Genomic DNA, 26,159 nt, shown 5'->3' with positions numbered 1-26,159 from the left:
GGGCATGTACCTTGGTTGCGGGCACATCCCCAGTGCGGGGTGTGCAGGAGGCAGCTGATGGGTGTTTCTCTCTCATCGACATTTCTAACTCTCTATATCCCTCTCCCTTCCTCTCTGTAAAAAAATCAATAAAAAAAAATATTTTTTAAAAAAAACACCTTCAAGGGATGAAACGTTGACGTACTTCTCTTCCATGTAAATTTTGTCTTAAGTAACGATTTCAAAAGAAAGGATAAGATCAAGCAGAGGATGAGTTGGGTTTATTTTGTATTAGCTAATAAAAGAAAGAGACTGTCTTTACTCATGGGCATCCATGTTAGCTAAAAACAGTGCCCATTACACCAGAAAAAATATAACCCTTTTTAATGTATTAAGTGGTGCTCCTTTGTAAACCAGAGGAAGGCTTTTGTATTTTGCACTGTTAATACAGAAAACACTGAATAACGACAACAAGTCTAAATAGTACCCCTCTTCTAAAAGGAATTTACTTAAATCTGTTTTCCCTGCAAGTTTCAGTAATTTCTATATGATCTTCATTACTTAGAGCAGAGGGCAAAATGGAGATGATGTAACATCAATAGGAGCATCTGTCACTCCTCTCCCACCTCTTTCTTTGCCAGAAAAAATAACTTCTCTGGTGAGATTGCTCTCCCATAATTGAAATAAATGTGAAGGCCTCTTTATAAAGTAGCAGGAATATAAGTGGAAAACTGGATTGTATAAACAAATAAATAAATAAACAAACCGGGGAGAAAAGTCCTTTCTTGGACATCTGAGGACAACATTTGGAGACGTACATTTTACCAACACATCTGACAAGGGTGATATACTACTGCCCCAGTTTTATTTCTCTAAAAACACTAAGTGCTCTCAAACACTCAGTCATCTCTCTCCACACTACCCCTGTGAGAAAGGTGTGAGCAGAAAACAGCTATCTTCAATCCACAGGTGGGAACACGGAAGCGCTGAGTCGTTAAAAGGTTCATCTGATAGACTGTTGGCCAAACAAGGGTCAAGAATAAAACCGACTCCCAGGCCAGGGATCTGGTCGTGTTTTCATAAATTAGTAGAAACCTGAGACACAGGCAGAGAACAAGGGTCCAGGAGAACACAGGGACTGCAGACCCATCACTCAGTGACTCGTCTACGATGGGAACGCGGGCGAGCCTTCTCAGACACTCACTGTTAACAGCTTGGTCGGGGGAAAGATCACCACCCTGTCCCTTCTTGTCACACCTGTGACTGCAAAGTCAACTTGTATGATTTAATGATTAGGGTGCCACTACTTTTGAGGTCCTGCTTGGAAGATCATTTTAAGCAAGGCTTAGTTTTCGTGAAGAACCAGAAGACAAAAAAGTTGATCCTGACACTAGCACTCATACCCTTGGTCATTTCCAAAAACAAGAAACCTTAAAATCTCAGGCCATGGCAGCTCCTTTCAAACAAATAAACCCACATGAAGAAAGTCAGAGCCACTGTGTCTTTCCCAGAAAGCATTGCAGTCGTTCTCAAAGTCTGCTTCCAGCCCAGCTGAATCAGAAACGCAAATCCTCAGCATGGCTCAGTGGTTGAGCGTCGAGCTATGAACCAGGAGGTCACGGTTCATTCCTGGTCAGGGCACGTGCCCAGGTTTCAGGCTAGATCCCCAGTGTGGGGCGTGCCGGGGGCAGCCAATCAATGATTCTCTCTCATCATTGATGTTTCTATCTTTCTCTCCCTCTCCCTTCCTCTCTGAAATCAATACAAAAAAAAAAAAAAAAAAGGAAGAAGAAGAAGAAGGAGGAGGAGGAGGAGGAGAAATGCAAATCATCAGGCCTCACTCTCAATTATCTGAATCTGAACCCTGGGCTGGGCCCCAACACCTGTGTATTAACAGCCCTGCTGGGGGCTCTGACATACACTGTGATCTGGGAATCACTGTTGTGCAGGAAGCGCAGTTCACCTGGTGACAGCCTGACGGGGACAGGGGCCTGACCTCGGGTTACCAGCCTTACCTCCTGCGGCTCCCGGGCTGGATTCTCCCGTGCTGTGGTGTCGCCTTGTGGGGAATGTGCCACATGAGTAACACTTGGCTGCTCTGCCGGTTCTGCTCTTCGAAAGCTGGGAATCCTATTCAGAGTATCCTTCAGCTGTTTATATTCTGCAACTTGAGTCTGCATAGCAATTGCACAATTGGAAGAGAGGAAAAAGATATCACTCATGGATGGGCATTAGGGTTCACTGGAAGACTCGCCAAAAATATTATACCTAAATACAAGTTGGAAAAAAATATGAAGGTTGTTTCCATGCATTAGCTATTCTTACTTGGACATGCTTAACCTTTTTAAAGCACATGCAAATTAGAATTAGTTACAGGGAACAGAGAAAAAAATATCAAAGATAGATGTTAGTTTCCCATGCCACATTAAACAAAGTCAGAATTTTTATAAATAATTTCCTAGTATAAATATCATTATTAGAAGACACCTTTGCAATCAGTTTTATAGCATCTAAAAATCTATTAAAAATTCACATAATTATAAATACAGGTGCAGATATATTTTCCAAGTAACAGTTTTCATTGGAAAAAAAATAAGTTTAAGATAAGTAACTGAATATACTAATATATATATATATATAATATATATATATATATGTGTGTGTGTATATATATATATATATATATATATATATATATATATATATATATGTAATCACCCAGGCCACCCTCTTTTTGCTCAAATAGGGTTCCTTACTCTCCAAAACACTTCCAATATTGTGTATTGTGCTCTGCGGTTTTTGGAAAGAAACAGCACAAATATGAAGTGAGGCTGGATTTTTATTCCTCAATTCTGAATGTACTTTTCTTTTAAATAAAGTGATAAATGCACTAATGTAGGTAGAAAAAGGAGTATACCTTTTAGATATATTTGTGTGTATATGTGGTGGGGTATGTGTGCACAATTATTTTTAATATAAGGAGCTAAAAAGGCAGAAAAAAATCACATCTTAACTAAGAAAACGAATAGACACAATTTATACTTAGCTCATCCTATGCACCAACACTGTTACCCTAAAACAGAAAGGCTGTGCGTACACACACACAGACACACAAAACACAGACGTGTTTTTCTGAACAAGCCTCCTGCATGGGGCCGCCTCGCTCGGGGTGCACCGCAGAGCAGGTGCTGAAGACGAGAACCTGCTGGCGCTCTTGTTGCCCAAGCATCTGCACGGTGCTTCCCACCCCAGGGAGAGGAGGCGCCTTTCTGCCTCTGTCTAATCCACACAAAGCGGGGGGTACAGAGGGGCAAATGGTGATGGGGGAAATACAATAAAATAAGGTGAAGAAGTCTGCCTCCTAAGTCTCTCACCGGAGTGCGTCTTTATAATTTGTACAAAGGTGTGCCATTCGGCTAACAGTGGCCCGTAGGCCAGAAATCTATCACAGCACTTGCCAACCAACTTTGGAGGTCAAAGAAAAAAACAAGTGACATCCACGTAGAGATACTTTTAATATTTTAAGGTAAATATGGAGGAATACACAAACCTGCATTCTAGCCTTTCTTCTTTCTCTTCCTCCTAAATATGTAATTTTTGATGGCACTAATGCTGTGGTTCTCAAACATTAATGTGCATTAGGGCTCATGGGAGGGTCAGGTTAAACGTGCAGGCTCCAGGACACACCATACTACACTTGTAATAATTTTATAAAGAGAAAAGATAATACACGGTCTCCTAATAAGTGGGAGAGGGTTGGTTTTCCTTTGCCCTTTCCTCTTACTTCTTCCAGGAGAAGAAAAGTGAAGACCTAATGATTGAAAAGCCATACTGACTGAGCCAGCCAATCCCACTCTTCACTTCTGCTAGTGAACCGCTCCGTAGGGCGTTGCCTTAATAAGATGTCCAACACCAGGGTTTGTCTGTTCATTGGGTAACATCTATGAGAGAGCCTGCCGTGTGCCGGGGACTGCTCCAGGCTCTGAACAAATGCAACTTACAACTCTTGTTTTTCCTTCTCTATTGACATGAGATCTTTTATTTCTGTCATTTCACCAACAACACATCAGCCTAGTCCCAAAAGGAGTGCGTGTAGGCTGATATGCTGGCAGCAAGGAAGGGAGGAATGAAATAGTCTGACAATAATTTATTTAGGTAGCTCACATCCTAAAAATCCTATAAATTCTAAAGCAGGAGTCAACACAGGTCAGGCAGTGGCAAGAGACCATATGTACAGAATAACTTCTACGATTTAAACAATGAGAATGCTGCATGGAAGGGCTGACGCAGGGTAGAAACAGTCATGTGAGCTACACAATCAGTGCAAAAAAATAGTCAAAGGTTTATTTAATATGCTCTTGATTGAATTTTGAAAGCATGCATGATCCTCAGGGTTAGGATAGCTTGGTCCTAAGGAACTCACTGAAGATTGGCTTTTAGGAGACTACATGCACAGAGGAATTCAGAAATGTTAAGCAGACTTGAAAAAAAGAACCGAAAGAGGCTGCTACTCTTCTAACCTGTGCAGCCGCTAGTGCACTCTTGTGGTCTTCCAAAGTCACTACAAGATGTTCATGCTCGGTGAGTAAATTCTTATGCTGTTGCTACACAAAAAAGAATTTTACATGTTGAGTTTTAACATTCTAAGGCAAATTCTTTTTTGGCTGACAGTGGTATGACCACCCAAACATTGCTTGCTTGCCTATTTGTTTATTTCTCTGTTTGTTGTCACAGCATTTGTTAAGTTTCAAAATCGCTGTAGAGAGACGACTATGATTAAGGCAGTATTCCAAAATCTAGAATGTGCTACCCAAATATCATAATAATTTACAAGGAAATCAAAACCAAAGGAACAAATCTTTCAATGTTAATAAACCTTTGTTGATAAAAAAAGCATATTAAAATGCAACCATCTAGCAAAAGAATCATTTCAGTACTGATGAAAATGTTTGGATTTTCAGACCATCTTTTTTTTAGCTTACGATGCGGAAGTGGTGAAAGTAATGGGCACACTGCAGTTTATGCAAAGCCCTAATTAAACCATGTGGATTTGTAGAGCAGGTCAATCATGAAATGACTTTTAAATAATTCCACAAGTAAATCAGGCAGACAATAAACTGTCAAATGCATGGTTAGATTTTTACCTTGACATCTTGAAGCTGTGTATGTATGTCCTGGTGTGCTTTCCTTAGTTGTCTATTCTCTTCTCTCAAATTGTACACGGTCTCTATTTTAGAAAAAGAAAAATCATACATAAAGCCTGAGAATTTTTAGGCTTTTGATTCTAATATTTTCATATTTGAAACTTCACACAACTTGCTTTAAGATTTATTATGAACTTTAACAATATAATATTCCAAGTCAACAGAAATTATACTGTTAGGGCATGGATTCAGTTGGATATCCCAATACAATCTGGTTCAGTAGTTTAAATACGTGTAAACAGGTTATACACTGTAGAAGTAAAGAATGTTTAATTACTCGGGAGTTAAAAATGAAGTATTTCTGTTAATTAGCAAGCCCTTAGGAATAAAATGTGATGGGCAGGGGTGGTCTAAGATGTGAGTCTCTTTAGAAATTTAGGACACAGTTATCAAAAAGCACAAACCCTATTTCTCAGAGCATGAATCATTTCTACCTCCCCAAAAGGTATTTCAACATAAAGGCAACTCAAGAAATAAGAGACAGAGAGAAATCTTACTTAACTGTTGAAAATTCTAAATACATTTTTGTTCTCCTACTCAACTCCTACCACTGAGTACTTGTCTGATCCAAATTCTCTGTTCTAGGGAAGTTTTTCCAGGATGCGACAATAGCAATCATAGTGAAGTCCTAAAACATCCCCAATCTTATGCCCTACTATTCAGGATACAGCCTTAGCAACTTGCAGAGTCTAGCCAGCCGTGGGCAAACTACGGCCCGCGGGCCGGATCCGGCTGTTCTATCCAGTTCTCTTGCTCTCCCCTCCGCTCCTTTACTTTGAATTTATATTAGTTCACACAAACACTCCATCCATGCTATTGTTCCGGCCCTCTGGTCCAGTTTAAGAACCCATTGTGGCCCTCGAGTCAAAAAGTTTGCCCACCCCTGGCTAGACCTACTGCTCTTACCTCCTTGGCAATTCTCTCACATCCTGTATCTGGACATTAGATATTATAAATTGGCAGCCACAATGACTATTATTATTTTTGCCGCTGCAATGTTGGCTTATATATCTTCCACATTTGAATAGTCATCACTATTTACAAAATCAAGACACTCTGGTAACATTAGGCCGATTCTCATGTGCAATGCTCAATGAAAGCTGGGCAGTGGCAGGCTGACCATATACACTGAGTGGCCAGATTATCATGATCTCTGAACGCATAATAATCTGGCCACTCAGTGTGTGTGTGTGTGTGTGTGTGTGTGTGTGTGTGTGTGTGTGTGTATTAGAGGCCCAGTGCATGAATTTGTGCATGGGTGGGGTCCGGCCAGCCTGACCAGGGAGAGGGGACATGGGCAGCTGGCTGGCCTGCCTGCTGGTCAAACTTCTGGTCAAGGGGACAATTTGCATATTAGCCTTTTATATTATATAGGATATACACTGAGTGGCCAGGTTATTATGCGTTCAGAGATCATAATAATCTGGCCACTCAGTGTAATTCATGTTCCAAGAGGAGCTACTGGGGCAGCAGACGCCAACTGGACTATGCTGAGCAAACTGCCCCTCAAGGGCAGCCACCCCCCTGCAGACAAACCCTGACTCTCCCATGTGGCACTCGGTGCCAGTCGCCAGTATTCAACATCTTTTCTGTTCATCTTCACTCCTTAGGCGTCCCTGCCGTCTCCTGCGCATTAGATTTGTGACTGGGTTTGGGGGAGAGATCAACAACAAGGTGGGAAATGTGGCCAGTGATTGGTTTGTCCGTCTACATGGAATAACGGATTTTCTCAAGGTCAAAACAGGACCACTGGTGATCCAATGGGACTGTAGACGTGTCCCTGGCTGGATGGGACTTCAGTCTACACACATAGGAACACACACACTTGAAGCACCCAAACTTTGCTAGCTTTTAAAGCACTTACAGACTATAAACTCAATGGCAGGGGCGCCCACGCTTCTGCTGTATTAGCCAGTCTCAATTTCTTCATTTGTTAAATTAGGTTCAACACAACACCTGCCTCACAGGTTGTTATGAGAATTAAATAAGATAATTGCATGAAGAGTCTCACCTAGTTCCGGCACATGGTAAACATCTGTTGAGTGACAGCTATTATGATGATGCAAATGAAAAGAATAATTATCTAAGCTTATATGCTATCAGCTCATCTCCCCAGGAATTCCAAATTCTCTCCTCTAGACGACAAAGACCACTTGGACTACACACCTTAGTTTGCCACTACTGAGCTGCATCTATCCCTTTAACTTACTATTCCAAGCTTTATCAAAGATCATAACCAAACAAAACTGCTGTGTGAAAATTACTTACAAAAGTGTCATCAGGGTGTTGTCACCTCTTGGTTAAGGTCTCTTTGAGAAATATTTCCCAGAAATTAATTAATTGGTAGCAGAGTGTCCTCTCTCTCTCTCTCTCTCTCTCTCTCTCTCTCTCTCTCTCCCTCCCTCTCTCTCTCTCTCTCTCTCTCTCGTGCTCTCACTTTGTCTCTATTGCTCCCCACCGCCCTAAGGTATCAGGATGTTGCTCCCCACCCCCCTAAGGTATCAGGATATTCTCTCTTTCTAATAACAGGAGCCTCTATAACTTTCCGTATTTCCCCTATTGTCCTGGGTGCCAGGAAGTTTAGGCTTCAATTATCTTAGTATGCAGAACTCACATATGTGTCCGCCTATTTTCCTTGGTTCTTATTTCTTACTTCTATATATAATTTGTTAAAACTGTACTACACATGAATTTTGTTTCAAATAAAGGGGTAAATACAGTGTAGACATAAGAAAACCTGTCCTTAGGAATACTGCTAAAATTATATGAACTAGTTATGTAAAGTGTGCCAAGCACAGGTCAGGCACCTACGAAATTTCTTTCTTTTTCCTTAAAGAACCTACTTATATATTATCAGTATAATTTAATATATTTACTCAGCTTAGCTCAATGTATCTAAATTGTATCCACAATGCTAAACAGTGTATCCACTATGCCAAAGTCTCTTCCCTCAACACTGAAAGGTGTGGTTTGCCACGTCATTAGTCTTGGACTGACTTGTTTGGTACACGCAACAGGAAATATTTCACTTTCGGAGAACAAGAAAAATAGGTTTATTTGCGTTACGCTTATTAATTTGTGCAGTTAATTCAGTGTCTGGTAAGTTAATGTTCAAGAAAAAATATTAATTTTTATTAAAATGTTCTATTATTTTATGTTAATGATTATTCAATTATTTCAGCCCTTTGTATTCAGCATGTCTCTATCGAAATAAACCTATGTTTCTATGGAAATTGAAGCTTTTGTGTTTTGCGGCCCACATAAACTTAAACCTTGTTTATTTGGCCCTGTTAGCCTTTGAGTTTGACATGCTTGCTTTACACTATTTCTATGAGGGCTTTTGTACTCAATCTTTCTTCCTTCATGTGATTGGTTATTATTACTAGAGGCCCGGTACATGAAATTTGTGCACAGGGAGGGGGTCCCCTCAGCCCAGCCTGCACCCTCTCCTGCACCCTTCTCCTGCACCCTCGGGGGTCTGTGGGGTGGGGGTGATAGTGTGTGAGTCCCTTAGCCCAGCCTGCACTCTCTTGCAGTCCAGGACCACTCGCTCCTTACTGCCTGCCTGCTCGCTGCTCCTTACTGGTTGGCTTGCTGCTCTTTAGCACTGCCATGGAGGCGGGAGAGGCTCCTGCCACCGCTGCTGTGCTCACCAGCCGTGAGCCCGGCTTCTGGCTGAGTGGCGCTTCCCCTGTGGGAGCACACTGACCACCAGGGGGCAGCTCCTGCATTGAGCATCTGCCTCCTGGTGGTCAATGTGCATCATAGTGACCGGTTGTTCTGCCGGTCGTTCCGTTGTTCAGTCGGTTTGCATATTAGACTTTTATTATATAGGATTATTATTATCATCATTATTATTTTGTATTCCCCCATTCAATCTTCGCTGCCACAATAAGACAGACAGAAAGCACGAGGACCCTTTTTTCTTGCATCTGCACTGTAACCGTAGCAGCAGAGAGTAACTGCTCCAGGTCTGTCAAATAGATGCATGCTGTTTTGTTATCTTAATGACCCCTCACCACCAGCTGCATCACCAAGAAGCCAAAGCTCCTACATGTCTACACCTCGGGGGGATCATCTGCTGACACCCAGCCCAACTCTCTAGACCACCTGAGCCCTTTGTAATCTGCCTCAGTGGCTACTTAACTCCTCCTATGAGCCTTTTTGAAACATCATTTTGAATTACTTACAGACAAAATGTTGCATAAAAAAACAGAGAGGTTTGCCCAGCCGGCATGGCTCAGTGGTTGAGCATTGACCTATGAACCAGGAGGTCATGGTTCGATTCCCGGTCAGGGCACATGCCTGGGTTGTAGGTTTGATCCCCAGTGTGGGGTGTGCACGAGGCAGTCAATCAAAGATTCTCTCTGATCATTGATGTTTCTGTCTCTCTCTTGCCCTCTCCCTTCCTCTCTGAAATCAATAAAAAATATTAAAAGTAAAAAAACACAGAGAGGTCCAAGGTATCCACCACCCACCTCTCTCAATGATCACACTGTATATAAATGTAGATACTACTCCAAACACCAGGAAATTGTTTGGCACAAGTACAATTAACTACAGTATACACCTTACTCAGATTTCACCACTGTTTTTGGAGATACCATGTATTTTTTAAACCATTTTTCACACTTTGAACTTATTTAAATAGTTTACTTAAATTTAATATTATTTAATATTTATTAATCACTGAATGTGCTACTTCTCATTTCCAAAACTCACAAATACTTGGAGAAGTGACACATTTTGTCCATATTACTATGAAAATACCTGATGCTGATGTTGATGGCAATTATTTGTACTGAAGGTTTACCACAGACCAATAGCTGTTCTAGGAGCTTTTCATAAATTATTTAATCCTCACATCACCCCTACGAGGCTGATACTGTGTATGAACATCCCGGTTTTACAGATGAGGACAAGGAAGCTGGTGGTGATTTCACAACTGGCCCGTGATCACACAGCTAGTGATTGAAGAGTCCAAGGTTCACCGGGGCAGGCGGACTCTAAGAGCCTGAGCTATGGCAAGCTATTATGAACCGCCACTCAGAAGTCTTTCTTCCCCTTGAAGATTTTAAGAAATGCTTCACCATCACAATTTTTGATCATTGCAAGGACTGGGGAGCATGGATGGATGGCAGTTTGTGGGTTGAGGTCAGAGATGCCAAATGTCTTGCAACACATACACGCAAGAACTGTCTTACCCAATTTGGCCAATGTGCCCACTGAAAAACACTAACTATTCTCTGCTTCCCTAAACAAACCAAAGAGATACGGATAAATGTGGAATGTTATAAAGAAGTAAGTGGCTAGGAAAGGACCACTTAATACAGATAAACCAACCACCATGCAAACAAGAAATAAATCAAAAATCTGTTGTTCTACTGAAACATTGCTATGAGCACTTATTTCCATATGAACTGGCGAAGCAGATTTCCAAATACCTTTCAGCTTAGAAAGTTCCTGCTCTTTCTCCTGCTGCAGCTGCAGGTATTTCTGCTTATGGTCATTAAACGTCCTACTGAAGTCTTCTCCCTGCTTGCGGTGTTCCTCTTCCAAGTCGCTGTGCTGTTTCTTTAGCTCCTCGTGCTGACTCTGCAAAAATGAGACTTTGAATAAAAATGGAGATTGTCTAAATTATAAAGAGAGTCCATTTCCCAACAACATAGTCTTTCCCTTGCAAGAAAGAAAGAACGAATGAAGGAGGAGGTTTCATGTTCCTCAGGTTGCTTTTAATTTGGGCAGCTCACCTCTGTTTCCATTACATTTCAAATAATGAGTTTGGGATCATGGCCAAAAATAATATTCTTCCTAATTTTTAACATCACTGGAAACAATAAGAACTTAGAAGTTAGCATGAGAGATGGAAAAGGGAGGGATATGGGGAAATTCCCAGGCACTCAAATTAGTCTGGAAACAAGGTAAAGCTAATGGAAAAACTAACCCTCTGTGGATATTCTAGACTTCCTCTTTCAATCTGTTGTTTTCCTAAAACCATTTTTTATTTCCCTTCTTTGATTTTCAGCCTTCCTGGTAAGCCAGTTTAAAGAAGGGAGAAAAAAAGATGCTTCCCTTTTGGGGAAGCATTAATTGACTATATACGGAATTATTCTTATTTATCTTACCCCTCATTATAATACTACACTATAATGACAATCTACATAGATTCTACAGTCTCCAAATGCTTCATGTGAAAGGTTATCTGCTGTAATTCAGGTACTGCTTTCTTGATCATAGAAAAGATTCTGGTTTCAATAAAAAGTACTTGCCCTACTGCCCTGGCTGGGTGGCTCAGTTGGTTGGAGCAAAGTCCCATATACCAAAAAGACTGTGGGTTCAACTCCCGGTTAGGACACATACCTAGTTTGCAGTTCAATCCCTGGTCCAGGTGCATATAAGTGGCAGCCAATCGATGTTTCTCTCTCTCTCTCAAAGAGGTCGGTAAAAATACTTTTTAAATATTAGTGGCACAAATGAGGCATTTGAATAGTTTACTGCCTGCAGTGTGTCTAAATAAAGAAAATATCTAAGAGAAACCACCATGAAAAATTAAACAAACAAAAAGCCTTGAAGAATAAAGAGAAAAACAAAAACAGTAGTTGACCAGAGAGTCTGATTTATAAGAAAATGTATAATAAATATGTTCTTAAGGTAAAAATATGATGGGGCATTATACTTACATATCATTTTGAGCTAAATATAACTTTAAAATACCATAGTATATTAGAAATCAACTTTCTGTAACTGTCCTTAATCACTTAAGTTACTTAATTAATCCTTTCACTCATTCCCAAAGAACAACATTAAATCACTCACTTTCAACATCTGATGCTGCACATTCAATGCACTGTATCTACTATTGGAATCTTGCTGTAAAGTGAAAAGAAAATAGTTAACATAAAGATTTTAAAAATCTGGCTCTTTTACTAAACACAGCTTTAAAGTCTTAATGACAGAATTTCATTTATTTCGCTTGTGTATGCTAAAATGAATTTACACTTGAACCAGGATGTCTCTTGAGACCATCTCCTTATATAATAGCAGAAATAACGTTTTAACATTCCACAAGTTTGCTAAGTTTTAGTAATGACAAAGAGGACATGGAATCATAAAATAGCAGCTTGGAGAAGACTTCCACTCTCTCATTCAGAAGAGCTCAGGCCCAGGTGTACGAAGGAGCTTGTCCCAAGACAGATAATCATACGTTGTGCCGGACCTCCAAGGGCAGGTGGGGCTGAACCAACAAGGACCAGGTCTCACAAGCTTAGCTTGGCTCACGGGAGGGGAGAGACAAGCTGCTTTCCTTCCCTGAGCTTCAGAGGGCAAGAAGTTCTCCATCCATTGCTTTATCTCAGTGCGACTCCATTGCACAGAGTGAGAATTAGAAAGGATAAGGAGCAGACCAAGGGCCGACGTTTCCTTCAGGAGCAGAGCCAGGGCTGAAACTTGAGCCTGAGCCTACGGCGGATCCATGTTCCAGGAGCAGATCACTGGATCCCAGTGGGACACTTTCACATGCGGGTCCACTGTCCTGGGAGCCATGACCAGCCAGTACACAAGACATCTGAGGGCTTTCTTTCCCATGCTGTGTCATACCTACCACGCCAATCTCCTGGCCTATGGCATGGCCAGCATAAGGACACGCTTTCAATAATTTCCCAGCTCATAGTTTGTACCGCTTCTAAAATAAACTGCATTTTTGCTTTATCATTTTATTTCATTGCTTTACTACTTTAAGTTACAGTGAAATTACCGTATAAAATGCACAACAGAATGCACACAGTTTGGGTCAGAGCTTTTAAAGCAAGTAATAGCCTCCCAGCTACTCAACGAACTGACTCTTCTCAGTTTTAAGACCTCAAAACATGAATGTTTTACTCAACTAAAGCTTATTTTTTTTTTTTAGAGTAAGAGAAAGACTATTTTTCCTCCAGTTAATTTGGACTTGAAAACTTTTTAAGGCCAATATCATTTTTATTCATTTATGCATTCGACAAATGTGTTTGGATGAGCTCTGGATGGGAGAGAGGCGAGGGAAGACTTCTCAGAGGTGGTGATTTCCTGGTTAGCTTTGAGAGTGAAGAGCACTTGGGTACACAGGAGCAGCACAGTACTGTGCAAACGCAAACCAAAATAAATATCACATTCTATAGGAAAGAAATATTCGAAACAAATGAACAAATAAATGAATAAAAATAATGTTTTTTAATTATTGAAGATTAAGCTGCTATTCCCAATGCATTGCTATCATAAATACTGCGATAAACAAAGATAGGTTTTAAAAGAACAATTTTTAAAGTCTCCCTCTTAAATATGTTTGGTGGCCAATGTATTTCAGCCCTACAATACGAATGATCAACAAAGAAAAAGCTTTTGCAACAATTTTCTCTCCTAAATTTCAGGAAATAAAAACTAAAAAGACAACTTACCCTTCCTTTATTTAGTGTTTCTTGTGCTTCTAACTTATAAACAAGAAAATCTAGAAAATACAAAATGGAAGAAATAGAAAGTAAGTTCATTCTTTGTGAAATTTTGAAACATCCAAAAGAATAAAGGCGAACTTTACTAAGATTTACACAAAAAGTTCTAGGTTTAAAACAGTCCACTTGGTGAGTTATATATACTTTATTTTGCCTCTCCATACTTTAGAAAAAGTTGAAAACCTATTATATGTTTTTCCTCTTTACCTTAAAGCTGTAAATCTTGCACCAACAATATCTACATTAAACCAACAGATTAAAATTGCATTTAGAATGCACACTCTGTAATTAACTAGCCTTTAAATTAAAGTGGAAAAAAACAAGCAGCACATCTAAAGACAGAGATGATTTACTACTACCCACTAGATGGCACTGAAATCACTCAGAATACCATCTTTCAGGCTCCGAAAGCATATTATCCACTAGATGGCCCTGTAAAATCACTCTGCGTTTGAAGACAAGAAAAATCCAAATCCGATCAAAGCATCTGAGTGCTGTTAAACTCCTGTTCTTCACACAGGCTTAATCCGAGGGTCAGCAAAACATCCCAATCAATAGTGCCCTCCGGTGTTCTCCCTCCTCTACCCACCGAGTTAATTATACAGAACACCTAATTTCAATCCCAAGATTTATCACAAAATGTGAATAAACATAAAAATGCAGATAACTTTAAATCATAAGCTATAGAAAGCCTATGCTTTATTTTTTTCTAAATGAACCAATCAGCTGTCCAATAAAAGCCCTCACAAGATAAAAACAGGTTCATAACTGAAAAGATATCATAGAATGTGATCAATTTATTATGTTATAAATTTGTATATGTATATGTGTGTGTGTGCATCTGTATATATAAAATTTGTCATGTTCTGGACAATGCATACTGGATGTTTGTAGATAGAAGTTCCAGGTATTAGTAACATATGTGTATAATATTCAAGTGGAAAGCTGTTTATTTCTGAAATGGTATATATAACCAATATATGAACTACCTCAAGGTGGCACACACTGAAAGATTCTAAATCCAGTCTTGAGCAGAAATTTTTTTAATGCACAAGGCACAGCAAATTGCTTGACATCTCTGTCTACCTATAAAACTGACTTTGAGTTAATATCAATTTCTTAGCAAAAAAAAAAAAATTGTAAAACAAATACATGACGATGCTTCATTACTTACCTTCCTTTGCTTTCTTATGTTCAAGTCTTTCCTTTTGCAAGGATTTTTCTAATCTTGATCTGTGTTCATACACAACTGCGGGATAAAAGAGTTCAATTTTATTTTCAAAGAAAAAGAATTCTAAAGTAAAATTAGTATCATTTTTTTAAGATAACAGGAAACAGTTTAAGATCTTTTCACCATGAAAATAAAAATGTTATGTATGTATAATTTCCACATTTTGGGTAAAAAATAGATGCAATAATCAACAGAATTCTGGGCTGACCCCTGTACAGTGTGCCCCTTTATAGAACCAGTACTCCAGAAGGGGCTGTGGCCACCTTTGCCAGCTCCTTTTCCTTGTCCTGCTTCTAAAATGAGCATCTCTGTGAAGTTCCATGTCTCTTCCTGGGCAACCATGTCCACTCTCATGTCTTCAACCACCATCTGCATAGCATTCACCGCACATGTGTACTTCTAACTCCTGCCTCTCTCTTAAGCACTTGAGTATTTCCTAATAGGGTGTTTCCACCTAGATATCACTGCCAAGCCAACATGATCTGAATTTGAATTAAGGTTGCTGTGTGCAGGTCAGAAAACCTCAGCAGCACACCCCTGGAATGAGAAAGAAGGTGTATGTCCCCACATCAAGGAAAACATAGGGGAAAGAGCCGCAGAAATGAAAGAGGGAAGGACATTCCAAAGAACCTACAGAATTGCCCACAAAAGAACAAGTCAGGCTCACAGCTGCCTTGGCCAGAAGAAACGAATGCCGGAGCGATGTCGTGCTGTGACCTTCCTGCACTCTCTCAGCCCTGCCTACACCAGGGTTTGCCTGGTGAGTAGGAGAGGAAGAGCAGAGGTGTTAGAGGACAACCAGGAAGAACACGACTCTCAGAACTCTCTTCCCCGCTACGGGCTTCACACTCCAGCAAAAAGGAGCTGCTAGAGAGGGAGAGGGTTTACCTCTGCATGAATGACATACGGTGTCCCACGGGACTAGACCAGATACTTACTAAGCCTAGACTGTGTCTATGGATAAAAGTTACTGAAAGTTTATTTTTATTGAATAAATGTGATGTGTCACACTGGTTAAGTTTTAGGTAGACAGCAGTGTTACTTTGATACATTTATAGATTGTAATGTGATTACTGATGTAGCAATACTTATTACACTACATAATTATAACACAAGAAATATATATATTTTTTAATCTGAGAGAAGCTAAGAAGAAATTAAGTCAGGCAGAGATTTCATCTGGGGACTGAAATGCAACCCCACAGAGTGGTTTGAGCAAGCAATGGCGGGAAAGGAGAGGATAAGTAAAATTTTGGATGTACCATTTGATTCCTGTTTGTTCAGCATTATGGCCACATATGATCTTATTCCCTGGCAAGCTAAGCCAAGCCTGCCAGTTGGTTCTTTTACCAGTCCCCAGCTCACCACAAATACCTAAGATACAATTTAATCATTAATCACTGACCGACCATGAACAGCTTATACACCTGTCCAACACAACTGGCCGTCCAAAGTTGCCAGGTCACAGCAACGTCCCCACACACACCTGCTACAATCTCTTGCCGCTGAAGGAATTTCCCGTCTCTCTTCCCACCCTTTCTCCCTTGTCACAGCTGCCAGTTACCAGCTACTCCTGTCCAACCTCCAACATGGCCATCAACTCCTGGGTCCTCCACCTTCTCCCCATACCACATATCCTGTCTTGTCATCTCATATAAACCTCCAATTCCCAGGGGTCCATCTACAACTACCACAGCCCCTACTTCTACTCACACCTCTGCTAACACCTCTGTCCACACCACCCAAACCTGTATGGTGTCATCTCTGATAGCATGCCTGCCCAATTTCATCTTTCTCCTCACCCTCAACCCTCCACTGGTCATTACAATAACCGCTGCGCCAATCCTTTTCTCCATCTGAGTTCCTATTCTATTCACCACCCCACTCCTGTGCTATTATAAAGGAATCTAACACAGCTCCGCATTTACTTAGCCCCTACTATGTACCTGGAACCACATTATCAGTAGAAATGCAAAACGAATAGACATGGGCCTTGGCCCCAAGATGCGCAGTCTAACATGGGAGATGGGTTGGGTAATTTGTAAATAATTAGAGCTAAATACATGTGGCATAATAAAAGTAAATTTAAACCCAGAGAAAGACAGGGATGAGCTCTGGATGGGAGAGGGATGAAGGGTGAGGGAAGGCTTCTCAGAGGAGGTGAACTCTTGGCTGCTTTGAGAGTGAAGCGACAGATGAAGCAGCCCAGGTCAAAGGCACTTCTGGAAGACATCACAGGGAGAAAGGCACAGAAGTATGAAATTAGACTAAAGGTAGTTGCACTCCAAAATGCTTGGCTGCAAGTCCATTGTTGAGGAATCACGTTTGTTCAGACATATCTGTATTTAAATCCCTCAGCGATTTCTAGGATCCTATTAACAAGAGTTTCCTTGGATTGATACCAACAGTACCATCTTGCATGATGTTTGGGATGAAGCAGGGAGAACAAAGATCAGTGCTATTTTATAACAACAACTAAAGCCAAACCCCGAACTGCAGGCTCACAGTCTTGGAAACTTACAGGGAAACAGACAGATTACAGTGCTGTCATGATATAACATGACAGAGGCAAGGATGGGATGCCACAGGAATACCTAAGCTCCCCAGCTAGAAGAAAAACACACCCTCAACTCCAGTCCACTGGCCAAAGTTCCTCTGGGTAGACGGTCACAAGAACATAAATGGGCCAGTGAAAAGGGAATTTTGGTGCACTAATTGGACATATTACAGACGATTTCAGCAAGCATGGGCACTCCTTTCAAAGAAAGAAACAGGCAAAGTAGTCAAGACCTTGATCCAATGGAACTGAAGGGGCAGCCGGGGTTCCTGGGCCCAGGGGCTCCTGAGGATGCCAGGTCCATTAGGGGCTAACAATTTCAGCTTAGAAACACCCATAATTAAAAAAAAAACAAAACTGCCGGAAGCCAATTCCAGTATGTCAGCAGGGCTGAATCATCTGGAGATGGCTGAGAGCATTTCCCCAAACCTGAAAAGGATGCATAAAGGATTGCTTGCTGCCTGACAGCTAAGGGCATCTCAATCTACATGTTATTGCCTCCTCCTGGCCAAATACCTGAATAGCCACAGGCAGTTTCACCAATCTGACAATGGACTCTGTAGACTAAACCCTGACCTTTGAAGTGTATATCTACCTTGCCTTAGGACAATTTGTGTGAATAAAAAGCAAGGGGTCCTGAGACAAAGGGAGAACTTGGTTTCTTCAGCCAAGCTCCTCTGGCCCCCCAAATGCCTTCCAAAATTATGTTTCATCTTTGGACTCTTAATGTACACACAGCGCTTCTCCAGATTCCTGAACCCTTCTAGACGCTGGATCAAGAATCCCGGCATTACAATACAAAACAAAACAAACCTGAAGTATATTCAAGAACATATATATGAGGGGACTGCTCACCACCCATCCCCAGCCACCTCAGATTTTATATAGTATATATCATGGAAGAGGAAAGACAGAGGGGGGAAGCTGCATTCATAAATTTCAATCCTGTGAAATTCTTCTTTGTTTAATATACAGCAGCGATTACTGTAAACTCACTATTGCAAACTCAATGCTATATGGGACTCTTTAATCATTATCTTTGTCTTCAGAAGCAGAAACCTCATGGGTATGATTTCATTTTCAATAGGAGAGGAGTAGATTACACTAAACAGAGAGGGAGTGTGGGGGATGGGGTGAGGGCACTGGGTATGGGGCGGTGGGAGATGGTGCTCCATTCTTTTCTTTATCCTCTTCCCTGCAATGCAGTCAGGAAGATAACGTGCCAAGAGCTGATCCACAGTACCCATTTGTCATCCTGAATCACACAACTGTCTCTGACAGTTTTAAATGGGAATTTATACACTCAACATATGAACAGCCGTGTGTCTCAAGAGCCAGAAGATCCTAGGATACACAGTTATAAACTTTCATAAATCACCTGAAGAGATGCTCTATGATGTCCACAAAGAGGAGACCACGTTTGTGGATTTTGGTCCAAAAACAAAGCTCTTGGGACATCTAAGACATATTCATAAATACAAAAAAATAAAAAAATAAAAATGGCGTCACAAAAAACTAAGGCAAGAGAATGTGTTTTTGTAAATGTAGTAGAAAGAAATGATGTGCTAAACAGGAATAGAGGATATATGTTGAAACCATGAAGTAATTATCTATTAATTAATATTATCTTACTCAGAACTGGTCAAGCCATTATTGTAGCACCAGCTTCTCGTCCTAATGTAATATGACTTAAGAATGCAAAAATGGTTTGAGAGTTGGAGACGATCCCCAGGGAAGAAGATGAGAAAGCAGTAGTTGCTGGTGGGAAGTTGAAGCTCGGTTCTTCATCAGGCCAGAGAAAGAAAAATAGGCTGAAAAAGAACCCCAAATTGGGAGCCGAGGAATCCACATGAGGTAAAAGACAGTGAGAGTGAAAATCCTTGGAATTGGAAATTCCAGAAAGAAGGGGAGAAGGAAAGAGGCAGGCGGTAATATAATGGTTGAGAGCATAGACTCTGGCGTCTGAATTCAGATCCCAGATCCATTCCTTAAGGGGCAAGTTACTGAGTTTTGTACTTCAGTTTCTTTATATGGTGTGTGGTGGTAATAACAGTACCTGTCTCTTTGGATGGATGTCAGGGTTAAATAAGTTAATATATGTCAAGTGCTTAGAACACTGCCCAGCATGGGGTAAATACCAAAAAATAGTAAAATATTTTTTCACTTATCTGCTGTGATGGCTTAAAAGTGCCTGAGAGGATTCAAATGGGTCCTCTCAACCCTAAAATTAAAGTCTAATAATAAAAAAGTAAAATAAAATAAATATATGTACATATATATATTTGAAAAGATCTTGATTTTAGTTTTCTTAAATTTTTTAATTCCACTTAAAAAAAGATAAAGTAAATAATCATTCTAATAGCTTAGTAAAACTCACAAACCAATTATTATTTATTTATTTATTTATTTATTTATTTATTTATTTATTTAAAATATATTTTATTGATTTTGTAGAGAGAGAGGAAGGGAGAGGGATAGAGAGCTAGAAACATCGATCAGAGAAAAACATCGATCAGCTGCCTCCTGCACACCTCCTACTGGGAATGTGCCCACAACCAAGGTACATGCTCTTGACTGGAATCGAACCTGGGACCACGTAGCCAAACTGGTTAGGGCACAAACCAATATTTTAAATAAAAATTGAAGGACAGTAAAACCAGACAGAATCTTTGTGTCCTTGCAGCTCTTCTAGAAAATTTCCCTATCAATTAAACACACACACACATATAAACACACACTACCCTTATTTCTTTTAAGATGCATTCTCCAGGCTTTCAAGCTAGTGATTTATCCAGACAGGTTTATAGTTTCGCTTAGAAGGAGGATCGCTAATCAATCCTTGTCACCTATCTCTTTTTTTTTCTATTTATACTCTGAAGTCAAGGGCATCAGTCAAGATGAACTAATACTGCTATAACCTTTGTAACAAAAAGTGGTATATAGTGAATATTCTCACAGCACCAAACAAGTTTAAGGAAAACTAAGTATAAAAACACCAGCGTTCAATCTGGGCACTGAAGACCTTAGTGCAGAATAACACTGTAACAGGAACAGGATTTGAATCATGAGAACTCACGGGAAAAAGAGGAAAGTCCATACTACTCATCATCTGCTTACTGAAAAGGAGTTTATATTTTCCGTGCAGCTGAGAATGGAAAGAGGTTTTATTCCATTGTAAAGCCTTCAAGAGTGTGAAAACATATCAGCTTTTTACAGCAATTTTCCATTTTAACTTTGACTTCCCTCTGAAAGTCACAGAGAAATTAGCTGTATACATCCACTTATGGGCAAAATACATATCCATGACATTTCGGGTAAACTGCTCCAAATCAGAATTAGAAAGCAACACTAAAATTAGACAGAAAACACTGCTAAGTGTTTTAACACCTTAAGCCAGAGAAAGAGCAATGTTTCTTTGGCAGAAGCAACAGCCCACGGAATTTTGCTTTCAATCCTGACAATAACATAAGGTTTTATCTTTATTTTAAAAAACAACAACTGAGGCTTGATATGAAAGTCACACAATTCAACTTGTGAAAATATTAAGATTTGCAAGTAACTTTATCATTTGACATATAATCCTATCTAATAAAAAAGTAATATGCAAATTGACCATACCTCCGCTACACCCACCAGCCAATCAGGAGGGAAAATGCAAATAAACCCAACCAAGATGGCTGCAGCCACAGAGAGCAGAAGGGAGGCTTGGGTTTCCCCGGCAATGGAGGAAGCCAAGCTTTCCGCCTGCCCTTGCCGGCCCAGGCCTCCACTCAATGCTACAAAGTTTCAATTATAGAAGATATATAAATCCTAACAGAAATGGCTGCCGCCACGGAGCGAGCAGAAGGCTTGGCTCCGCTCCAGGCTACAAAGTTTCAATTGTAGAAGATAAATAAATCCCAGATTCCAGGGCCTCCGCTTGGGTCACCAGGGAGTGTGGCCAGCCTGCAAACCACCACAGGCCCCTCACCCAGGCCGCCCCACACCCCAAGAGAACCCCCACCCTGATCCGGACATCCTTCAGGGCAAACCAGCTGGCCCCCACCCATGAACCAGGCCTCTATCCTATCTAATAAAAGAGTAATATGCAGATTGACCATCACTCCAACACACAAGATGGCTGCCCCCATGTGGACACAAGATGGCCACTACAAGGTGGCCAGCAGGGGAGGGCAGTTGGGAGGGACCAGGCCTGCAAGGGAGGGCAGTTGTGGGCGATCAGGCCAGCAGGGGAGGGCAGTTGGGAGGGACCAGGCCTGCAAGGGAGGGCAGTTGTGGGCGATCAGGCCAGCAGGGGAGGGCAGTTGGGAGGGACCAGGCCTGCAAGGGAGGGCAGTTGGGGGTGATCAAGCCTGCTGGGGAGGGCAGTTAGGGGTGACCTGGCCGGCAGAGGAGCGAAGTTGGGGATGACTGGGTCTGCGGGGAAGGGCAGTTGGGGGGGGACCCAGGCCTGCAGGGGAGAGCAGTTGGGGGGTACCAGGCCTGCAGAGGAGGGCAGTTAGGGGTGACCAGGCCTACAGGGGAAGGCAGTTAGGCATCAATCAGGCCGGCAGGGGAGTGTTTAGGGGGTGATCAGGCTGGCAGGCGGAAGCGGTTAGGGGCAATCAGGAAGGCAAGCAGACGAGCAGTTGGGAGCCAGCAGTCCTGGATTGTGAGAGGGATGTCCGACTGCCCGTTTAGGCCCGATCCCAGTGGGATCCCAGATTGGAGAGGGTGCAGGATCCCCAGAGGGGTCCCAGATTGGAGAGGGTGCAGGCTGGGCTGAGGGACAACCCCCACCCTGTGCACGAATTTCGTGCACCGGGCCTCTAGTAAAAATTATAATCAACAAATTTGTGCTTTTGATCACTGTGGGTGAGATTTTTAAGGAGGATAGCAAGAGAGATGACAAAAAGGAAAATAAACTAAAATCAATATAGTACTTTGAGGTCTTATTTTGTAGGCCTAAAATCATAGCTATTTATTATAGTCCAAAGCAGTTTTCGGTTGTGTTCTAACTTCCGGAAGTGAGGTGAAGGCCAGCCACCTATCCACCCCGCTTCCCTCTAGAATGAGTTGGTCATTAGCATGAAGACAATATCACAGTTTTCCAATTATCTTTTCTTCTTTCTTTCATATTTGCCTCATAAGAAGTCTAAGAAGGAATACAGATCTCCTTAGAAAACAACCGACATAAAATAAGTAAAAGACAAAAGAAGGGAGATGACTAATACCATTTTGAGGACCTCACTGGATCCTGCCTCCAGCCCTGTGATTGGCCAGGGCTCCCCTGTGGCTGTCTTCGGTGTCTCCCCACCCAACTCTTCCCATAAAGTCTCCCTGAGTTCTGAGGAAATCTTCCTAACATCTCACATAAACTGCATCCGTCTCCATAACCCCTCACACACAACTCCTAGACCCTTAAATTCAGCTTTTACTTCTCACGCAATCCCAGCTGTACATCTTCCAGAACAACTCAACCTTTCCAGTCTGCTTGACAATTTATAGCTGAATTTAATTATTAATTAAGGCTTTTTATGGTTCACTCCCTTTACTAAATTACATAGTCACATTCCAAGCCTGGGGGCAGAACCTTCCAATGGCGCTCATTAACCAGTGACCTAGCCCTCTCAGGGCTTCACCCGAGTGTTCATCCTGCTCCAGCCCCAGCAGCCGCCCCGGTCCTCCCAGAAGTCAGGACCACTTTCGCCTCAGCTCCTCGGACCGCCTCTTCCAGGGGCTTCCACTGCTCCTTCTCCAGATACCTGTGCAACTGGCCTCCTCACCTCCTTCAGGTCTTTACCTTCTCACCAAGTTCCTCCTGGACAACCTATCTAAAATTGCAACCTGCTTCCTTCCCACCCTCAACACTTCCAATCTCCCTTCCTATTTTATTTATCTCCTTAGCACTTAACACTCTATAATATTTTTTACTGATCTGTCTTACTTATTGCCCTTCTATCCCACTAGAATATAAGCTCAGTGAGGGCAAGAACTTCTGGTTTGTTTTATTTCACCACTGTGTCCCCAGCAAATTGTAAGCATTCAATAGATAATGGATGGATGAATGAATGAATGAACAAACACTATACATGTCTTGAAGGATGGGATTGGTTATCTCTTTTTTCCTTTTCTTCTATATCCCAAAACCTCACTACCACTTCAGTCCCAATCCCCCAGTTCCTAATTCCCCAGTAGTATTCAATAATCTTGTTAAATGAATGAGGGCATTTAGAAAATATTTCAGAGTGGAGCAGCCATTGTGGAAAAGAATATGGAGTTTCCTCAAAAAATTAAATATGGAACTGCCATTTGACCCAATGATCTCACTTCTAGGACTATGGTCTAAGAAACCAGAAATACCCCTGTGTTCATAGCAGCACAATTTACAATAGCTAAGATCTGGAAACAACCCAAGTGCCCATCAGTAGACTGAGTGGATAAAAAAAGCTGTGGGATATATACACCCCCCCCCCCCCCCGCAAACTTTGCAGCAGTAAAAAAGAAGGATCTCTTACCTTTTGAGACAGCATGGAGGAACCTGGAGAGTATTATGCTACGCAAAATAAGCCAGTCAGAGAAAAACAAGTATCGCATGATCTCACTCATATGTGGAATCTAATAAACAAAATAAACTGATGAACATAATAGATCCAGAGGCATAGAAGCATGGAGCAGACTGTGGAATCTCAGAGGGAAGGCAGGGTGAGGGTGGCTGGGTGGGAAGAGATCAACCAAAGGACTTGTGTGCATATATGCATAACCCATGGACACAGACAATAGGGTGGTGAAGGTCTGGGGCAGGGGGCAAGGGTGGGCTAGAAGGGGTCAATGGGGAAAAAGGGAGACATATGTAATACTTTCAACAATAAAGATTTTTTTTTAAAGAAAGAAAAAATTTCATTCTTTTCCTCATTTGCCTGCCATCCTTTATGTCCCAGCATTTTTCAACTGAATTTCCATACTTGCTAACTAATTAGTATCACATATCCCAGAGAATAAACAGATAAAAAATAGAGATTAAACATAAATTAATCTGTTGATGTATAGGCTCACAAGATTAGCCGTAGTTAAAGAGTAGTCCTGAAATATAGCTCTCAGAATGCCGAGAGACCAAAGAACAGTCTGATTAGGTATTTTTCTACAAGGTGGCAATTGAAGTATTTTTTTATTGTACAATAAAGTTCCTATAATAGTTCGCACCAGTGTTATTTTTAAGTTTGCTATGCATACAGTTGACAAAGTCATTTAAATGTAAATTTTAACTATGATTTGAATTGGTGCTTAACTGCCTTTTCTATTTAGGATAAAACTATACCCAGGCTTTCCCTCATGACACAATCTAATTGAGATTTGGATTTTTGAAACAAGTATTATATGAGTTGACTTAAGCTATATTTCTCCATATAGCTTCATATAGCCCCTTTCTGGCATGCTTTCAAGTGGTGAGCCACTAATAATCATTATTATGAGATGAAATCTATTCACTCCTCATGAAAGGATTATTCTCTTAGCTGCTCAGAGCTATTATATTACAGCCCAGATTACAACCCAGTAGTGTTCCAGGCACCTTGGGAGACACTAAAGTGTAGGATTTACTCTTAGGAAAAGCTTACAATCAATAAATTCAGATTGTAGGAAGAGCCTAAAACAGGTAAAACAGTAAGGAGACAATTAGAGATCACCAGAGGTTAGGGAAGCTGGGGTGGCATAATGACATGCTGAGTCAACAGATTTTTAAACATAATCTCTTTGTAAGCTGAGAGGAAAAATACCCTCCGGTCCCATAAAAATGCTGCACTCCATAAAGCAAAAAATACATATAAAATTATATGTATATATATTAGGAATTTAAGGACTCACAGTAATAGAAGCAAAACTTATTCTAAAATTGGATGTATATAAATAGACCCTGTACAGTATTATTCTTCTTATCTAGTAGTCAAATTTCAGCTGGACAGCATCACAGTATTTCAGGGAATAAAGCATGAGAGAGAAAGAGGGTTAGGTTTCTGGTCACCCAGAATTAATGCAAGGATGTACAAGAATGCCCTTGAGAAGGGCTAAAATATGCAAAAGCAGAGTTTTATAATGGGACTATGAATTTATGCACATACTTTTCATAATGTATGTGCTTGAAGCAAACATAAAAGATATTTAATTTTCATAAGTTCTCTAGGAATGCCAGCAAAGAGGAAACAACCTAAAATCTAGTACTTCAGTAGCAATCCCTAAGAGGTTTTTATATTGAATAAACCTGAACCCAGAGAACACCCATGACCGGGGCAGAGAGAGCTGAACTACCGCTGGCTTCTCCTTCAGACCAGACCAGCAATCCCAGCTTCACCCAAACTCCCGAAGACAACTTTTTATTTCAAAATATGAAAACAGGCAACATCCTATCTAATAAAGAGGGAATATGCTATTGACCCTCATGCTGTCACAAAGATGGCGGCACCCACAGCCAATAAGGAGGGAATATGCTAATTGACTGCCCCACCCTCAAAGATGGTGGCACCCCCCAGCCACAAGATGGTGGCACCCAGTCCTCTCAGCCCCGCCACAGCGGCAGGTGCGCGGCAAGGCCGGGCCCACCCCCAAGCAGGCCTGGCCGCTCCACATGCCTGCCTCCAGAGTCCCCCAGTCCCCTCAGCCCCCCAGCTGCCCAGAGCCGGCCCGAGGTGCAGGCAAGCCTTGGATGGCGGCTGCCCAGCCGCTCAGGGTCTCCC

The 26,159-nt window shown here is 41.3% G+C and overlaps 1 protein-coding gene across 6 annotated transcripts in view; it reads right to left on the bottom strand.

The window, feature by feature from the left end:
• GOLIM4 (golgi integral membrane protein 4) overlaps nucleotides 1–26,159 on the bottom strand; it is a 78,456-nt gene that overhangs the window by 21,689 nt on the left and 30,608 nt on the right. For 3 of the 6 annotated variants that reach the window (XM_080654234.1, XM_080654236.1, XM_080654235.1), the window contains exons 2-8: nucleotides 14,838–14,912; nucleotides 13,613–13,662; nucleotides 12,000–12,053; nucleotides 10,628–10,778; nucleotides 5,124–5,206; nucleotides 4,500–4,583; nucleotides 1,995–2,153 (exon numbers count right to left, since the gene is read on the bottom strand). In XM_080654234.1, the coding sequence (XP_080510360.1) occupies nucleotides 1,995–2,153; nucleotides 4,500–4,583; nucleotides 5,124–5,206; nucleotides 10,628–10,778; nucleotides 12,000–12,053; nucleotides 13,613–13,662; nucleotides 14,838–14,912 (656 nt within the window). The remainder of the gene's footprint in view (nucleotides 1–1,994; nucleotides 2,154–4,499; nucleotides 4,584–5,123; nucleotides 5,207–10,627; nucleotides 10,779–11,999; nucleotides 12,054–13,612; nucleotides 13,663–14,837; nucleotides 14,913–26,159) is intronic. The other 3 variants (XM_080654237.1, XM_080654238.1, XM_080654239.1) reach the window with 1 other exon arrangement.

The sequence above is a fragment of the Plecotus auritus genome, assembly GCF_963455305.1.
Source record: "Plecotus auritus genome assembly, chromosome: 2".
NCBI lineage: Eukaryota > Metazoa > Chordata > Mammalia > Chiroptera > Vespertilionidae > Plecotus > Plecotus auritus.
This window is presented reverse-complemented; position numbering and strand designations above follow the sequence as displayed.